Below are 17,215 nucleotides of genomic sequence, written 5' to 3'. Positions count from 1 at the left end.
CACCAGGTGAAGGGGGACGTCGTGGCCAGAGGTGAGACAACAATTAAATATAAGGCTCTGAATGTCAGTCAGAGTGGCGGTAAACCACGGTAACACCCGTGTCCCATCAGCCCCGGTCACGGTGGTGGTGCAGGTGAACGGATCCGGTTACGCCTCGGACATCTTCAGAGACGTCGTGGCTTCGTTTGACATCCTGCAGCGAGGAAACGTCACCGTGATCAGCAGGAAGTGTCTGCTGGAGCCGTCGGAGCCGGATTACACCACCTGCTTCACCCTGGGTGAGATCAAACAGGATGTGACATCATCGGGACGCGAACGCAACTCCCTCAGAGGGAACTGACCAATCGGGGAACTTCCCTGAAAACTATGTAAAAAAAAAAAGCTAAACTTTCAACGAACTCCTGCAGACTGAATCAGAACAACTTCAAATCTGTTCAGGACAATCACAGGTCATCAAACCCCAGCTGCAGGTGTTGTGATGTCTCCACTGGTTCTCACTGGTTCTGGTTTGTGTTGCAGGGTTCCTGCTGGGTCTGGCTCTGCTGGTCTCTCTGACCGGAGGATTCATGCAGCGCTGCAGACGACTCGTCTGTGCTGCTTATTACCCAGAGAGAGAGCTGGTACATACACACACACACACACACGCACGCACGCACGCACGCACGCACACACACACGCATGCACACAGGCACACGCACACACACACACACACACACACGGATATAAAATCATAAACTTAGTTGATCATAAAAACATTTGTCTTTGACATCACTTGGTTTTATGAAGTATTTAGATCCTTTACACAATTCTGTAAAAATACAGCAGTACTTTGTGCTCAGCTTTTATTTTGTCATCATGCACGAACCTCTTCATATTTACCTGAATGAACGTCGGGGACTAAAGATGATGTAGCTCTGACCTCATGACACTGAGGATCAGGTGACATGTAGCCGGAGGAGGAGCCTACTGTAAGCCCCGCCCCCTCCCGTGTTATTTTTTTTGACAGACAGACTGATATCAGAGAGGAAGAAGAGGAGCAGCTTTGGGTGGAAGGTCACAGAGCAGAGAGGCATGTGAGGAATCTGCAGAATGAGAGGATGCAGGTCTGAGCGGGTCCACTTGAGACCTGCAGAGTCTGAGAGACCCAGACTCATGATAAAAACATGCTTCAGTGTACTTCATCTACACGCTCCAGTGTACTTCATCCACACGCTTCAGTTTACTTCATCCACACGCTTCAGTTTACTTCATCCACACGCTTCAGTTCACTTCATCTACACGCTCCAGTGTACTTCATCCACACGCTTCAGTTCACTTCATCTACACGCTCCAGTGTACTTCATCCACACGCTTCAGTTTACTTCATCTACACGCTTCAGTGTACTTCATCTACACGCTTCAGTGTACTTCATCTACACGCTCCAGTGTACTTCATCCACACGCTTCAGTGTACTTCATCTACACGCTTCAGTGTACTTCATCTACACGCTCCAGTGTACTTCATCCACACGCTTCAGTGTACTTCATCCACCCGCTTCAGTTTACTTCATCTATACGCTCCAGTGTACTTCATCCACACGCTTCAGTGTACTTCATCTACACGCTCCAGTTTACTTCATCCACACGCTTCAGTGTACTTCATCTACACGCTTCAGTGTACTTCATCTACACGCTCCAGTGTACTTCATCCACACGCTTCAGTTTACTTCATCCACACGCTTCAGTTTACTTCATCCACACGCTTCAGTGTACTTCATCCACACGCTTCAGTGTACTTCATCCACACGCTTCAGTCTTCTTCATCCACACGCTTCAGTGTACTTCATCTACACGCTTCAGTGTACTTCATCTACACGCTTCAGTTAACTTCATCCACACGCTTCAGTTAACTTCATCCACACGCTTCAGTGTACTTCATCCACACGCTTCAGTGTACTTCATCCACACGCTTCAGTGTACTTCATCCACACGCTTCAGTGTACTTCATCTACACGCTTCAGTGTACTTCATCCACACGCTTCAGTTTACTTCATCCACACGCTTCAGTGTACTTCATCTACACGCTTCAGTGTACTTCATTCACACTCTTCAGTTTACTTCATCCACACGCTTCAGTTTACTTCATCCACACGCTTCAGTGTACTTCATCCACACGCTTCAGTGTACTTCATCCACACGCTTCAGTCTTCTTCATCCACACGCTTCAGTGTACTTCATCTACACGCTTCAGTGTACTTCATCTACACGCTTCAGTTAACTTCATCCACACGCTTCAGTTGACTTCATCTACACGCTTCAGTGTACTGCATCCACACGCTTCAGTGTACTTCATCCACACGCTTCAGTGTACTTCATCCACACGCTTCAGTGTACTTCATCTACATGCTTCAGTGTACTTCATCCACACGCTTCAGTTTACTTCATCCACACGCTTCAGTGTACTTCATCTACACGCTTCAGTGTACTTCATTCACACTCTTCAGTTTACTTCATCCACACGCTTCAGTGTACTTCATTCACACTCTTCAGTTTACTTCATCCACACGCTTCAGTTTACTTCATCCACACGCTTCAGGTTACTTCATCCACACTCTTCAGTGTACTTCATCCACACGCTTCAGTGTACTTCATCCACACGCTTCAGTGTATTGCTGTTCTTGTTCTCATAGGAGAGGATCCGGTTCCTCCGGCAGCAGATCCTGGATCAGAGGAGGGAGGTGGGGAGAGCCCTGAGGTCTGCAGCCAAGAGCCGAGCTGACGGAGGAGGAGGAGGAAGACGAGGGAGTCGCCTTCAGGCTCTCCTGCTGAGGTATAAACCAGACTTAATGTTTAGAATCAATGAACCAGTAACGAAATGCAACAAGAACATTCACTAAAGTACTGCACTTAAAGTACAATATGAGGTACTTGTACTTAACTTGAGTATTTCTACCTCGAATTCACAAATCTGACAGCGTTGGTTTGTTTACAGATTAATATTTTCACACAAATCATATGAAGATTTTACCAAATCTGATGTTTAGTTTTAAATTAAACAATTTATACAAATACAGCTGAAACCAAAAGACTGTTAATAAATTAGTTAATTGACGTCAAAATGAAGCTATTTCGATTCGTGGCGTGACGGTTATTTTTGGATCCGTACTGACCCCCCTCACAGTTTACCGTTAACCATCAGATGTAAATAAAGTTTAACGTTCACATCAGAGTGTAAATAAGTTTATCATTAACCATCACAGTGTCAATAAAGTTTAACGTTAACCATCACAGTATAAATAAACGTTAACCATCACAGTGTAAATAAAGTTTAACGTTCACATCAGAGTGTAAATAAAGTTTAACGTTAACCGTCACAGTGTAAATAAAGTTTACCGTGAACCATCAGATGTAAATAAAGTTTAACGTTCACATCAGAGTGTAAATAAGTTTATCATTAACCATCACAGTGTAAAAAAAGTTTAACGTCAACCATCAGTGTAAATAAGTTTATCGTTAACCATCACAGTGTAAAAAAAGTTTAACGTTAACCATCAGTGTAAATAAAGTTGAACGTTAACCGTCACAGTGTAAATAAAGTTTAACGTTAACCATCAGTGTAAATAAAGTTTTAACGTTAACATCACAGTGTCAATAAAGTTTTACTGTTAACCATCACAGTGTAGATAAAGTTTTAACGTGAACCATCACAGTGTAAATAAAGTTTAACGTTAACCATCAGAGTGTAAATAAAGTTTAACGTTAACCATCAGAGTGTAAATAAAGTTTAACGTCAACCATCAGTGTAAATAAAGTTTTAACGTTAACATCACAGTGTCAATAAAGTTTTACTGTTAACCATCACAGTGTAGATAAAGTTTAATGTTAACCATCACAGTTTAAATTAAGTTTTACTGTTAACCGTCAGTGTAAATAAAGTTTTAACGTTAACCATCAGAGTGTAAATAAAGTTTTAACGTTAACATCACAGTGTAAATAAAGTTTTAACGTTAACCATCACAATGTAGATAAAGTTTAACGTTAACCATCACAGTGTAAATAAAGTTTAATGTTAACCATCACAGTGTAAATAAAGTTTTGATGTTAACCATCAGTGTAAATAAAGTTTAACGTTAACCATCAGAGTGTAAATAAGTTTATCGTCAACCATCACAGTGTAAAAAAGTTTAACGTTAACCATCAGTGTAAATAAAGTTTAACGTTAACCGTCACAGTGTAAATAAAGTTTAACGTTAACCATCAGTGTAAATAAAGTTTTAACGTTAACATCACAGTGTCAATAAAGTTTTACTGTTAACCATCACAGTGTAGATAAAGTTTAACGTTAACCATCACAGTATAAATAAAGTTTGACTGTTAACCATCACAGTGTAGATAAAGTTTAATGTTAACCATCACAGTTTAAATAAAGTTTGACTGTTAACCGTCAGTGTAAATAAAGTTTTAACGTTAACCATCACAGTGTAAATAAAGTTTAACGTTAACCATCACAGTGTAAATAAAGTTTATTGTTAACCATCAGAGTGTAAATAAAGTTTAACGTCAACCATCACAGTGTAAATAAAGTTTAACGTCAACCATCACAGTTTAAATAAAGTTTTACTGTTAACCGTCAGTGTAAATAAAGTTTTAACGTTAACCATCACAGTGTAAATAAAGTTTATTGTTAACCATCACAGTGTAAATAAAGTTTAACGTTAACCATCAGAGTGTAAATAAAGTTTAACGTTAACCATCACAGTGTAAATAAAGTTTAACGTTAACCATCAGAGTATAAATAAAGTTTTCACGTGAACCATGACAGTGTAAATAAACGTTAACCATCACAGTGTAAATAAAGTTTAACGTGAAATATCAGAGTGTAAATAAAGTTTTAACGTTAACCATCAGTGTAAATGAAGTTTAATGTTAACCATCACAGTTTAAATAAAGTTTGACTGTTAACCTTCAGTGTAAATAAAGTTTTAACGTTAACCATCACAGTGTAAATAAAGTTTAACGTTAACATCACAGTGTAATAAATAAAGTTTAATGTTAACCATCAGACTGTAAATAAAGTTTAACGTTAACCATCACAGTGTAAATAAAGTTTAACGTTAACCATCACAGTGTAAATAAAGTTTAATGTTAACCGTCAGTGTAAATAAAGTTTTAACGTTAACCATCACAGTGTAAATAAAGTTTAATGTTAACCATCAGTGTAAATAAAGTTTAACGTTAACCATCAGAGTGTAAATAAAGTTTATCGTTAACCATCAGTGTAAATAAAGTTTAACGTTAACATCAGAGTGTAAATAGGTTTATCGTTAACCGTCACAGTGTAAATAAAGTTTAATGTTAACCATCAGAGTGCAAATAAAGTTTAATGTTAAGCATCAGCGTGTAAATAAAGTTTAATGTTGACCATCAGAGTGCAAATAAAGTTTAATGTTAACCATCAGCGTGTAAATAAAGTTTAACGTTAACCGTCACAGTGTAAATAAAGTTTAACTGACTCAGTAGAACATGTGTTTCTAGTCTCTGATCTGTGATCATGTTTCATTTTAAACAACCAATCAGAGGAGAGCTAGTAACGTTAGCAGCACCGCTGACGGCTAACCAACGGAGGTTCACTTCAGTCACATTATGATGCCTTCAGGCTCTGCTCAGTGAACATGAGTACTGGCTGAAGGTACATTATAACGTTATCATGATGTGTTCAAATGTCATCTGTAAAATGTAGTTATAGTAATAAACGTGAATGAATCCAGTAGTTTGAAGGAGACCGACCAACATGTTTTTGTGGCACAAAGTTGGTTCTGAATGAAATCTGTCTGTGTGTCTCAGGCTACCTGGAGGGGTTCACCTGTCTCACCTGCTGTGTCGGCCGTCAGTCAGCTGTCTGTCCTGCGGAGAGGTGGTGAGACAGGATGACATGGCCGCCTGTGACGTCCCACAGTGTCCAGGTAGTACCTTGATTACATATCGATGATGTCATCAACCGTCATGTAATCACGGACCAATCAGGTGGAGAGTATTTATATCTTCCGAATGGAGCTTTTATTGTGAAAGTCTGCTTGTATTGTATGGATACGTCTAACATTAGAGAACTCAACGTGGTCGGTTTCTTCCTTGAGAGCACGATTATATTTCACCTCTTTATTGTAGAAGCTGCTTGTGATGATGAGAGAGAGGAAATATGAGTTAACCTTTATTTAACCTGTGTGTGTGTGTGTGTGTGTGTGCGCGCGCACGCTCAGGGAGTGTCCTGCAGCTCTCTCTGTTGTTGACTCAGCTGAAGACAAATAACAGACTGTAACTGTAGCTGAACACTGACCTGAGGACAGTTAACCCTTCAGTGTCCGCTGTCATCCCGCCACTAAAATACGTTATTTTAACGCCTGAAGCTGAACACGACATTTGTTCACTCTGAAAAGAACCAAAAGCACCTTAAAGCTGAATGAATATACTGTCTGAGAGAAACACTCTGCTTTATGTGCAACCTATCGAGGGTTTGAGGTTCCAGCTGACAGCAGGCAGAGATAAAACCTGTTGTTTTCTTGAACATTTAAACTGCTCACAGGAAATCAATTTGTTCTAAAGCTCTAATCGATTCCAGATTACATTTTTTTTAATGTCTAAACCACCAGTTTCTGAAACCAAGGATATGTCGACGTTTTGCATTCGGTCTGAACAAGTGAAGCAGCACAACTAGCCTCCGTTATTGAAAGTTACCAGATATAATAACGAGTATAACAAGCGAGGGAGTGAATGAAGGGAAGGAGGAGGGATGGATGGGTCAAAGTAACACAAAGTGAGACCAATAGTTCACGTTTCCTAACACGTGTTCAATAAAGTTGCATGATAAAGTCGGCCAGGGGCGTTGTAGTTTATTTACGTTATAAGTTACGGTTTATAGGTTACGTTGCTGTGGTTTATACGTAATATTGTTAGTTATATTGTTACGTTAAGTTGTTACGGTTGTTTTGTAACCTTGTTACGTTATATTGTTACGTTAAGTTGTTACGGTTGTTTTGTAACCTTGTTACGTTATATTGTTACGTTAAGTTGTTACGGTTGTTACGTAACCTTGTTACAATACGGTTGTTACGTAACCTTGTTGCATTATATTGTCACGTTAAGTTGTTACGGTTGTGACGTAACCTTGTTACGTTATATTGTTACGTTAAGTTGTTACGGTTGTTACGTAACCTTGTTGCGTTATATTGTCACATTAAGTTGTTACAGTTGTTACGTAACCGTGTTACGTTATATTGTCACGTTAAGTTGTTACGGTTGTTACGTAACCTTGTTGCGTTATATTGTTACGTTAAGTTGTTACGGTTGTGACGTAACCTTGTTACGTTATATTGTTACGTTAAGTTGTTACAGTTGTTACGTAACCGTGTTACGTTATATTGTTACGTTAAGTTGTTACGGTTGTGACGTAACCTTGTTACGTTATATTGTTACGTTAAGTTGTTACAGTTGTTACGTAACCGTGTTACGTTATATTGTTACGTTAAGTTGTTACGGTTGTGACGTAACCTTGTTACGTTATATTGTTACGTTAAGTTGTTACGGTTGTTACGTAACCTTGTTGCGTTATATTGTTACGTTAAGTTGTTACGGTTGTGACGTAACCTTGTTACGTTATATTGTTACGTTAAGTTGTTACAGTTGTTACGTAACCGTGTTACGTTATATTGTTACGTTAAGTTGTTACGGTTGCTACGTTATATTGTTGCATTAAGTTGTTACGGTTGTTACGTAACCTTGTTGCGTTATATTGTCACGTTAAGTTGAAAGGATTCTGACCGTCTCTGTGATGTTCTGGGCGTACGGAAGCCACAGAATTATTATTTTTCATAAGTCTGAAATCCAAACTGAGCTCACGACGTCGTTCCACAGCGTTGTTCTGTTTCATATCTGATGAAACAAAGAGTTCATATTCCACATCCTGTCCTCCACACACACTTTTATTTGACGAGCTGCTGTCTTGTTGTTGCAGGCGTGTACTGTCGGCCATGTTTCCACAGTTTGGGAAACACGTGTGTCGTCTGCACGCGACCTCCGACCTTCCAGGAAGACGGCGAGGAGGAGCTGTGAGCGTTACAGTCATCTATCTATCTATCTGTACATAACTCATGTATTTATACTCAATCAGGCTCAATCATATTAATCCAGAAACATTTATAAGAGTGAACATTTTACTGATCAATCAATACGTTTACTTTAAGTTCTTTCAGTACATTTTGCTGATAATACTGACACACTTTTACTTATAATGTAACCAACTGATGAGTCTCAAGAAGAAAACTGAAACACATTTCAAACCGAATCAACAAAAGTGATTTCTGGTTGAGACGTCGTGCTCGTTTCTCTCAGTGACTCCAGTGATGACGAGCAGCTGAACTCAAAGAAGAAGAACATCGGGGCAACGAGCCGAAGACGCTGGAGCAGCGGAATGAGAGCGAGGACGGTCGAGGACGGAGAAGAGAGCGACATCAGTGTCGACTCTGAGCTCAGGTAAGCTCGGGGAAATATTGATCACCTGATCAGACACTGAAGCCTTTAACACAGAACGTCATCGAGAACATCGGAGCGTTAACCGGACGTTTGACAGACTTTAACAGTTCATATGAGAGAAAGGCTGAACACTCATTCATTGGTTCGCTTTCTTTGAAAAGTAAAAATGTAAACAACGAGAAAGATCACATCTCCACCAGGTGTGTCTGCAACAACCACCGCTGTATTGTGTGATTGAATGGAGTCGTGAAACACAATTCATTCAAACTCAAACACAAGGCGATGTATGCAAGCACTTCGCTCAACGGCTGAGTGTCAGCGACGTACTCAGCAGTGTTTGGTCGTTTCGTTAGCCGCCATCCAAACACTCCAAAACAATGACAGTTGTACTCCTCTGTGGGCGGTGTACTCAGCTGCGTTACCACCAGCGGGTCGTCCAACACAATGTGAGTCAACACAACCACCAGAGGTGCAGCAGCATGCGGCCATGACGGGACGCACAGAATGTGATGCGGTCTGCTGCAGCACAATATGAGCTCAGTGGACAGACTCAGCGATGCACACTCACTCACTCACTTACGCACGCACACAAGCCAACGCACTGAGATAATATTCACTAAGCTGCAGCAGATTTGGAGGTTTAACTTGCAGAACATCTGTTTTTTCCCACCCTGCCTGCTGTCAGTGAAGCAGACATGACGTACCAGAACCAACCCGGGTCGGACGACAGCGACTCCTCCTTCTGCTCCACCGCGCCGAAAACCGGCAGCCTGCAGGACCAGAGTCTTCAAACCGTCGTCATACATGGACCGGACTGTCTTTAGGACCCCCCAGGATCCTCCAGAACCCTCCAGGACCCAGTCCCCAGGACCCTGATCCAGAACGATCTGTCAGTTTGAGCAGAGGGTTCACTTTGTAATTAAAGTTATTAAAGCATGAAACGACAAATTTGAAATCTGATTAATTTACTCTGATTAAATAACTCCATTTCCTGGCTTTTTCTGAGATTCAACAAGATCTCAGTCTTCTTCAGTTGAATGTCGTATAAAGAACATTTAAACTTAGTTTCTGGTTTTTTGTCTACTGTTCCCAAGATAAAGAATTGTAATGCAGAGCAGACAGCTGCTAAATACTAGGTATTGCTAACAATGCTAACCATGTCTGGTAAATGCTACAGTCGTGCAAACAATGCTAGCCATGTCTGCTAAATGCTACAGTCGTGCTAACAATGCTAGCCATGTCTGCTAAATGCTACAGTCGTGCTAACAATGCTAGCCATGTCTGCTAAATGCTACAGTCGTGCAAACAATGCTAGCCATGTCTGCTAAATGCTACAGTCGTGCTACCAATGCTAGTCATGTCTGCTAAATGCTACAGTCGTGCAAACAATGCTAGCCATGTCTGCTAAATGCTACAGTCGTGCTAACAATGCTAGCCATGTCTGCTAAATGCTACAGTCGTGCTAACAATGCTAGCCATGTCTGCTAAATGCTACAGCTATGCCAACAATGCTAGCAATTTCTGCTAAATGCTACAGCTATGCTAACAATGCTAGCCATGTCTGCTAAATGCTACAGCTATGCCAACAATGCTAGCCATGTCTGCTAAATGTTACAGCTATGCCAACAATGCTAGCAATGTTAGCCATACAAGTGTGTCAACTCACAACAGAGTTCAGCTATCCTGCTGCAGGTATACAGTACAGTATTATATATGTAAATATACAAAACTACATCTGAATACAGTCTCAGTTCATTCATTTGAAGTGAGTCTGACCGCCACTTTCCCATCATGCATTGCTGTTTAACCCACTGCACTGCTCTGAATCACACTGATAACATTCTGACTTCCTGTTATCAGCTGTTCTCTTCAGTACAAACACACAAATCCTGCATTCAAAACTTTACTCAAATAAAAGCACAGCATTCAAAAATACTGAAAGTACTCATACAGAATAATATCTATTAAAGTATTAATGTGTTCATGATTACGTTTATTATGATGTTGAATGTGTATATAATCTTTAATAATACGTCATTTATTAGTTGATTATATATTTTATTAATAATATAAATATGTAAAGTTATTAAATAACTATGGAGTGAAAAGTACACTATTTACCTGAGAAGTATGTAGGAGTATGATATAGCAGAAAATACAAATACTGTAAAGTACAAGTACCTCATAGATGTACTCAGACGTACTGGAATGAATGTACGTTTGTTGCTGATTAACATTGAACCAGACTGTACTGGTCAGCTCCCAGTGCGTGTGCGTGCGTGTGTTAGTGTGTGTGCGCGTGTGTTAGTGTGTGTGTGCGTGCGTGTGTGTGCAGTGGGAGGACTCCACAGCTCCAGTCTTCACTTCCTCTCAGCAGGAAGCACTGAGTCTTCTCTCTGTCGGTCTCGTGAGTTTTCGGAGATTGTTTTTTTTTTGGGGGGCGACCAAACTGCACAGATGGCGACTAAGGTAAGCTGACTGATCGATCACATATCGAGGAGAGGAGGAGGAGGAGGAGGAGAGGAGGATAAAAAGCTCTTTAAACACAGACAGTTAATCACATGTTTGTGTTTCTGTTAAACTGTCCATGTCTGACACGCGACCTGCGAATAAAGTTCATTTAAATCGACCGTCTCAGTGGAAAACAGCATGGTGCGTTCAAGTACACCGAGGAAGTGCTGTGACACACAACGACTCACTCTGGTCAGCTTTAGTGAAACATTTCATTTCAAAAACAAATGAGATGGTTTACTGTAAACATAGTACTATAAGTGTGTACAAATACTCAGTTACAGGTAAAAGTCCTGCACTCTATAATATCATCAATTAATAATGAATTAATAATCTGAATCTGTAAAGAACTAGAGCTGTCAGATACATGTGGTGCAGTAGAAGTACAATATCTACCTTGAGATGTAGTCGTAGAAGTATCATTTCTCAAGTAAAGTACAAATACCTCAAAGTTGTACTAAAGTACAGTACTTGAGTAAATGTATTTCCTCTGCATTAAATCAGATTTTACATGTTGAGTCACTTCAACAAGCTTATATATGTTTTGGTTAAATGTATAAAAGTGTAGAGATTCTGCATTAAACGTGTTGAGTAACGTGTCCCGGTTCAGTTCACACCTTCAGCAAACAGACAGCTCACAACAGCAGTTGCAAAGGAAGGGCTGCTTTTATTCTGAAAGGTGAACAACATGACTTCATTAAAATAAAATACTTTTTTTAATGTAAATTTATATTTACTTAAAGCTCGTTTGACCCTCGGCCACGCCCACAACGATGATGTCACACTGATGAAACTGACAGCGAGAGTTAATACAGACCATAATGTGTTTGTGTTTGATTTAAGTTTTCTATTTAAAATGATGCTCAGGTCTAAATAAACACAGATATTATGAATGTGATCTCAGTGTTTGCATGTTAAACTGATTTCATAATATTTTATTCGTTTATGATATTAGTGACTTCAGAAACATGGACCATGAGTCGTTATTACAGTTTAAATGAATGTAAACCCTTTATATCAACGTAAAGAGGAAATGTGCGTGTGATATTTGATGAAAAGTGTAATTTTTGTACTTTTTTTCCGACGAACAGGTTTCATTTTCTGTTTGTTACATGAAAACAGTCTTTTGAAAATTAACTTTAAAAAACTTTACAGGAAAAAATACTAAAGATCGTCAAAAAGATAGTTTTGCTACGAACGCTAAAAAGGTGTTCATAAAAGTGCTGAACATGAGATTCTGAGTATTTCTGTTGCCTCCACGCGGCTCTCAACATGGCGACGGCTGAGCTGGTTTCTGACAGCTAACGGTTGCTAGCAGCGCTAACAGTGCAGACTACAGTAACAGCGCTCGGAATTTCTTAATTTCTTAACAACTCACTTTGAAGTTTTCTAGAAGCAAATCTACAAACAATCTTTAAATATATAGAACAATAATTATAGGTGAGGATGAATGAAGACGGCGTTGGATCGGTTCAACTCCAACTCATCAATTCTTCATTCCATGATGATCGATTACCGAACGGATTCCTCATTTTTCATGCGTTTTTCTCCAAAAGTCCAGTAACACGTGTTTATTAGTGCTCGTTACATGAAGTCGTTTCCAAATAAACATCCGTCTTCACAGGAAAATACTTAGTTAGGTTTAGAAAAGATCGTAAAATACTTAGTTAGGTTAAGAAAATATCGTAAAATACATAGTTAGGTTTAGAAAATATCGTAAAATACTTAGTTAGGTTTAGAAAAGATCGTAAAATACTTAGTTAGGTTTAGAAAAGATCGTAAAATACTTAGTTAGGTTAAGAAAAGATCGTAAAATAGTTAGGTTTAGAAAAGATCGTAAAATACTTTGGTTTAGAAAAGATCGTAAAATACTTAGTTAGGTTAAGAAAAGATCGTAAATTACTTAGTTAGGTTAAGAAAAGATCGTAAAATACTTAGTTAGGTTAAGAAAAGATCGTAAAATACTTAGTTTGGTTTAGAAAAGATCGTAAAATACTTAGTTAGGTTAAGAAAAGATCGTAAAATACTTAGGTTTAGAAAATATCGTAAAATACTTAGTTAGGTTTAGAAAAGATTGTAAAATACTTAGTTAGGTTAAGAAAAGATCGTAAAATACTTAGGTTTAGAAAAGATCGTAAAATACTTAGTTAGGTTTAGAAAAGATCGTAAAATACTTAGTTAGGTTAAGAACACACCTTTACCACCGATTAAACGTCTCACACTTTAATATAAAACGTGCGTGCAGCTTTGAGAACCATAAATGTTTGTAAAGGAACACTTTGACTCGGTTGCTGCTGGAAACAGAAGACCGGTGGTTCGATAGCCGGATGGTGATGCTGGTCTGGGATCAGCAGATCTTCTGCTGGATAGAGTCCGAGCCGCTCTGCAGCCGCCGCCCTGTTTCACAACAGAGTCCTCAGAGGTCTGATCTCATTCAAACAGCCTGAGGCAGAACAAACAGCTGCTGAGGGGCAGCATTCTTCTCTTATCGTCTCAGCGTTTTTAAGAGAAACTCCCTGTTTTTTTTTTTGTCAAACTTCTCTCAAGTTTCATCTGTTGTGTTCTGGGAGGATGTTTAGGAGACACTTCATCAGAGAGTCCGGGCCAGAAAACGAGAGGATTTAAGGCCTCGTTGCACATTTTGAGGGATTTGATGCCAAATTTCTGGATAATGGAACATTAGTTTTAACAAAGTTTGGGATTGTGGTGCTTTATAACCAAAGCCAAGAGTGTAGATTAAAGATAAATACATTAAAGATATCATATCTTTCTATTTAATTGTCAGAGTGATTTTTTTTTACAGCAAAATTTTGAAATGTTGCATTAAAATAATTGAGAATTAGATGTTTTCCATCAGCTGGTTTGAAGGCAAATCAACCACAGACTGTAAGAAGTGACGTAGTCGTGACGTCACTCATTTATTCGTGGACTGATGTTTTGAAGCCTCGAGTTTGGTGTTTTGGCCGTCGCCATCTTGGTTTTTTCACGAGTGAACAGGAAGTGACGGAGGAGTGACTCAATGCCTCATGTGTGAAAGCAGGAAAGATGCTGCGTCGACACAATGAGTCACTCAGGGTTTCAAAAGAGAGTCCGCAATAACAATAATCATCACCATGAATTAATAAGTTACCACAAAGCACGTTTACATTGATAAGTGCTGCTGCTTAACTGCAAATTTCAGGTACTTGTACTTTACTTGAGTATTTGTATTTTCTCCTACTTAATACTTAATTAGTAAAAGTAAATATTGTACTTTTTACTTCACTATACTTATAGCTTTAGTTACTTTAGATTATTTAATAAAAAGTGATGAACACATAATGCATCAATGACTATAATACAAAGAATAGAAATGATTCTGTGTAATGAGTACTATATACTATTGATATTGTACTTTTTGAATGCAGGACTTTCTACACTGTGGTATTAGTACTTTTACTGAAGATCTGATCCTGAAAACTTCTCAGTATTTGCAGTAAAACTACAGTTGGCTCCCTGAGAGTTGTTTTTCTCTGATTATTGATTATCATAATGAATGTTCTTGTCTCAGTACTCAGATTTGGAGCTGGCCATCAACACGTTGGTCACAGAGTTTCATGAAGCTGCCGATGACGGACCGACCATGAACGCCTCTCAGTTCCAGAACATGATGTCCAGACAGCTGCCGGCGTTGGCTCAGGTCAGTCGATCAATAATCAATAACCAGACTTCAGGGCATATGCATTGTTCATGCTGCACCTTCTGTAATGTTCCCTCCTTCAGACGTTTAGTTTTCATTTTCATGTTGTGTTATTGGTGTCAATATAGTATACAATATAAATATAATACACTATAATAAACTATTATATATAATACTGTAGTATAATATAGTTTATCATAGTATAGTCTATATTATAATATATTCTATTCTAATAATATATATAATATATATATTATAATAATATATTATAATATATTATATTATAATATACTATAATAAATATAATGTAATATATGATATACTACAGACAATATACTATTGTTTATTTTAGAATATTAGTATTATATAGTACATTACAGTTTATTATAATTTATTTTCTTATAGTATTTTATAATACAATATATTACTTCTTATTATAGATTATTATACTTTAGTATTTTGCAGAATAATTATATTATGGTTCATTAGAGCATATTATATTATATTAAAGTATATTATATTTATACTATTTTTATACATACTATATTATTATATAATAGAAAACTACACTATACTATAATAAAGTATAATATAATGTACGATATAATACTATACTATGTCATGATATAATGTCATATTTTATTTTACTTTCTCCGTCAGTGTCTCTTTAAATCAGGGGTGTCAAACTCAAGGCTTTTACTTGAATAAAAATATCCCATATTCGAAGTTATGAGATATTTAAACACAACCGTCAAAGAAGCAGCTCTTTGGCAGCTTACCCTACACTTGACATAGACATTACATTCATACAACTGCATGTGCAACAGTTTTACACTTGAATAAACGATAATCAGATGCAGAGACAGTTATTCAACAATATGTTGGGAGTTACAGTCACAGCGGCCTCTGAGGGACGTCAGCTGACGTGGTCCAGAGTGAAGATGAGACATCAGGAGTTTTATTCTGTTGACTGGTTCCATGTGTAGCGGTGCTGACTCACTTCCTGTTTCCTGTTTGCAGCAAGTGGAGACTGAAGAGGGTCTGAGTCAGGTCCTGGACCAGATGGGGGTCGAGGCCGGTCAGAGCATCTCCTTCGAGAACTTCTGGAGTCTGATCAACAAACTGGCCGTCCAGCTGTTCGACTCCACGCACAAAAAGAACATCAGCTGTGGCTGCTACTTGATGTGAGACCTGAGACCACCTGAGACCACCTGAGACCACCTGAGACCACCTGAAACCACCTGAGACCACCTGAGACCACCTGAAACCACCTGAAACCACCTGAGACCACCTGAGACCACCTGAGACCACCTGAAACCACCTGAGACCACCTGAGACCACCTGAAACCACCTGAGACCACCTGAAACCACCTGAGACCACCTGCAACTCACCTGAGACCACTGACACACCTGAGACCACCTGAGACCACCTGAAACCACCTGAGACCACCTGAGACCACCTGAAGCCACCTGAAACCACCTGAGACCACCTGAGACCACCTGAAACCACCTGAGACCACCTGAAACCACCTGAGACCACCTGAGACCACCTGAGACCACCTGAGACCACCTGAGACCACCTGAGACCACCTGAAACCACCTGAGACCACCTGAAACCACCTGAGACCACCTGAGACCACCTGAAACCACCTGAAACCACCTGAGACCACCTGAGACCACCTGAAACCACCTGAGACCACCTGAAACCACCTGAGACCACCTGAGACCACCTGAAACCACCTGAGACCACCTGAGACCACCTGAGACCACCTGAAACCACCTGAGACCACCTGAGACCACCTGAGACCACCTGAGACCACCTGAGACCACCTGCAACCACCTGAGACCACCTGAGACCACCTGAGACCACCTGAGACCACCTGAAACCACCTGAGACCACCTGAGACCACCTGAGACCACCTGAAACCACCTGAGACCACCTGAGACCACCTGAGACCACCTGAAACCACCTGAGACCACCTGAGACCACCTGAAACCACCTGAGACCACCTGAAAACACCTGAGACCACCTGAGACCACCTGAAACCACCTGAGACCACCTGAGACCACCTGAAACCACCTGAGACCACCTGAGACCACCTGCAACCACCTGAGACCACCTGAGACCACCTGAAACCACCTGAAACCACCTGAGACCACCTGAGACCACCTGAAACCACCTGAGACCACCTGAGACCACCTGAAACCACCTGAAACCACCTGAGACCACCTGAGACCACCTGAAACCACCTGAAACCACCTGAGACCACCTGAGACCACCTGAAACCACCTGAGACCACCTGAGACCACCTGAAACCACCTGAAACCACCTGAGACCACCTGCAACTCACCTGAGACCACCTGAGACCACCTGAGACCACCTGAGACCACCTGCAACTCACCTGAGACCACTGACACACCTGAGACCAACTGAGACCACCTGAGACCACTGACACACCTGAGACCAACTGAGACCACCTGAGACCACTGACACACCTGAGACCAACTGAGACCACCTGA

General features: G+C 40.0%; 2 protein-coding genes across 2 annotated transcripts in view; both read left to right on the top strand.

Annotated features, from left to right (window-relative positions):
- The window catches only part of dcst2 (DC-STAMP domain containing 2), a gene marked incomplete at both ends in the record, with an annotated part of 25,419 nt that extends 16,090 nt beyond the window's left edge, over nt 1-9,329 (top strand). Inside the window, 8 exons of the mRNA XM_079276075.1 lie at nt 1-31; nt 111-278; nt 520-620; nt 2,670-2,809; nt 5,824-5,942; nt 7,988-8,081; nt 8,365-8,505; nt 9,191-9,329. The exon at nt 1-31 is cut by the window's left edge and continues 134 nt beyond it. Coding sequence (XP_079132201.1) covers nt 1-31; nt 111-278; nt 520-620; nt 2,670-2,809; nt 5,824-5,942; nt 7,988-8,081; nt 8,365-8,505; nt 9,191-9,329 — 933 coding nt within the window. The remainder of the gene's footprint in view (nt 32-110; nt 279-519; nt 621-2,669; nt 2,810-5,823; nt 5,943-7,987; nt 8,082-8,364; nt 8,506-9,190) is intronic.
- A 1,545-nt stretch (nt 9,330-10,874) lies between these two features.
- On the top strand, nt 10,875-16,070 carry s100v1 (S100 calcium binding protein V1). The gene is made up of 3 exons (XM_079274795.1): nt 10,875-10,974; nt 14,567-14,695; nt 15,716-16,070. The coding sequence occupies exons 1-3, from the start codon at nt 10,963-10,965 to the stop codon at nt 15,881-15,883; spliced, it is 309 nt and encodes a 102-aa protein (XP_079130921.1). The 5' UTR covers nt 10,875-10,962; the 3' UTR covers nt 15,884-16,070.
- The last annotated feature ends 1,145 nt before the right edge of the window (nt 16,071-17,215 follow it).

The sequence above is a fragment of the Melanostigma gelatinosum genome (genome assembly GCF_949748355.1).
Source record: "Melanostigma gelatinosum genome assembly, chromosome: 9".
Taxonomy (NCBI): Eukaryota; Metazoa; Chordata; class Actinopteri; order Perciformes; family Zoarcidae; genus Melanostigma; species Melanostigma gelatinosum.
This window is presented reverse-complemented; position numbering and strand designations above follow the sequence as displayed.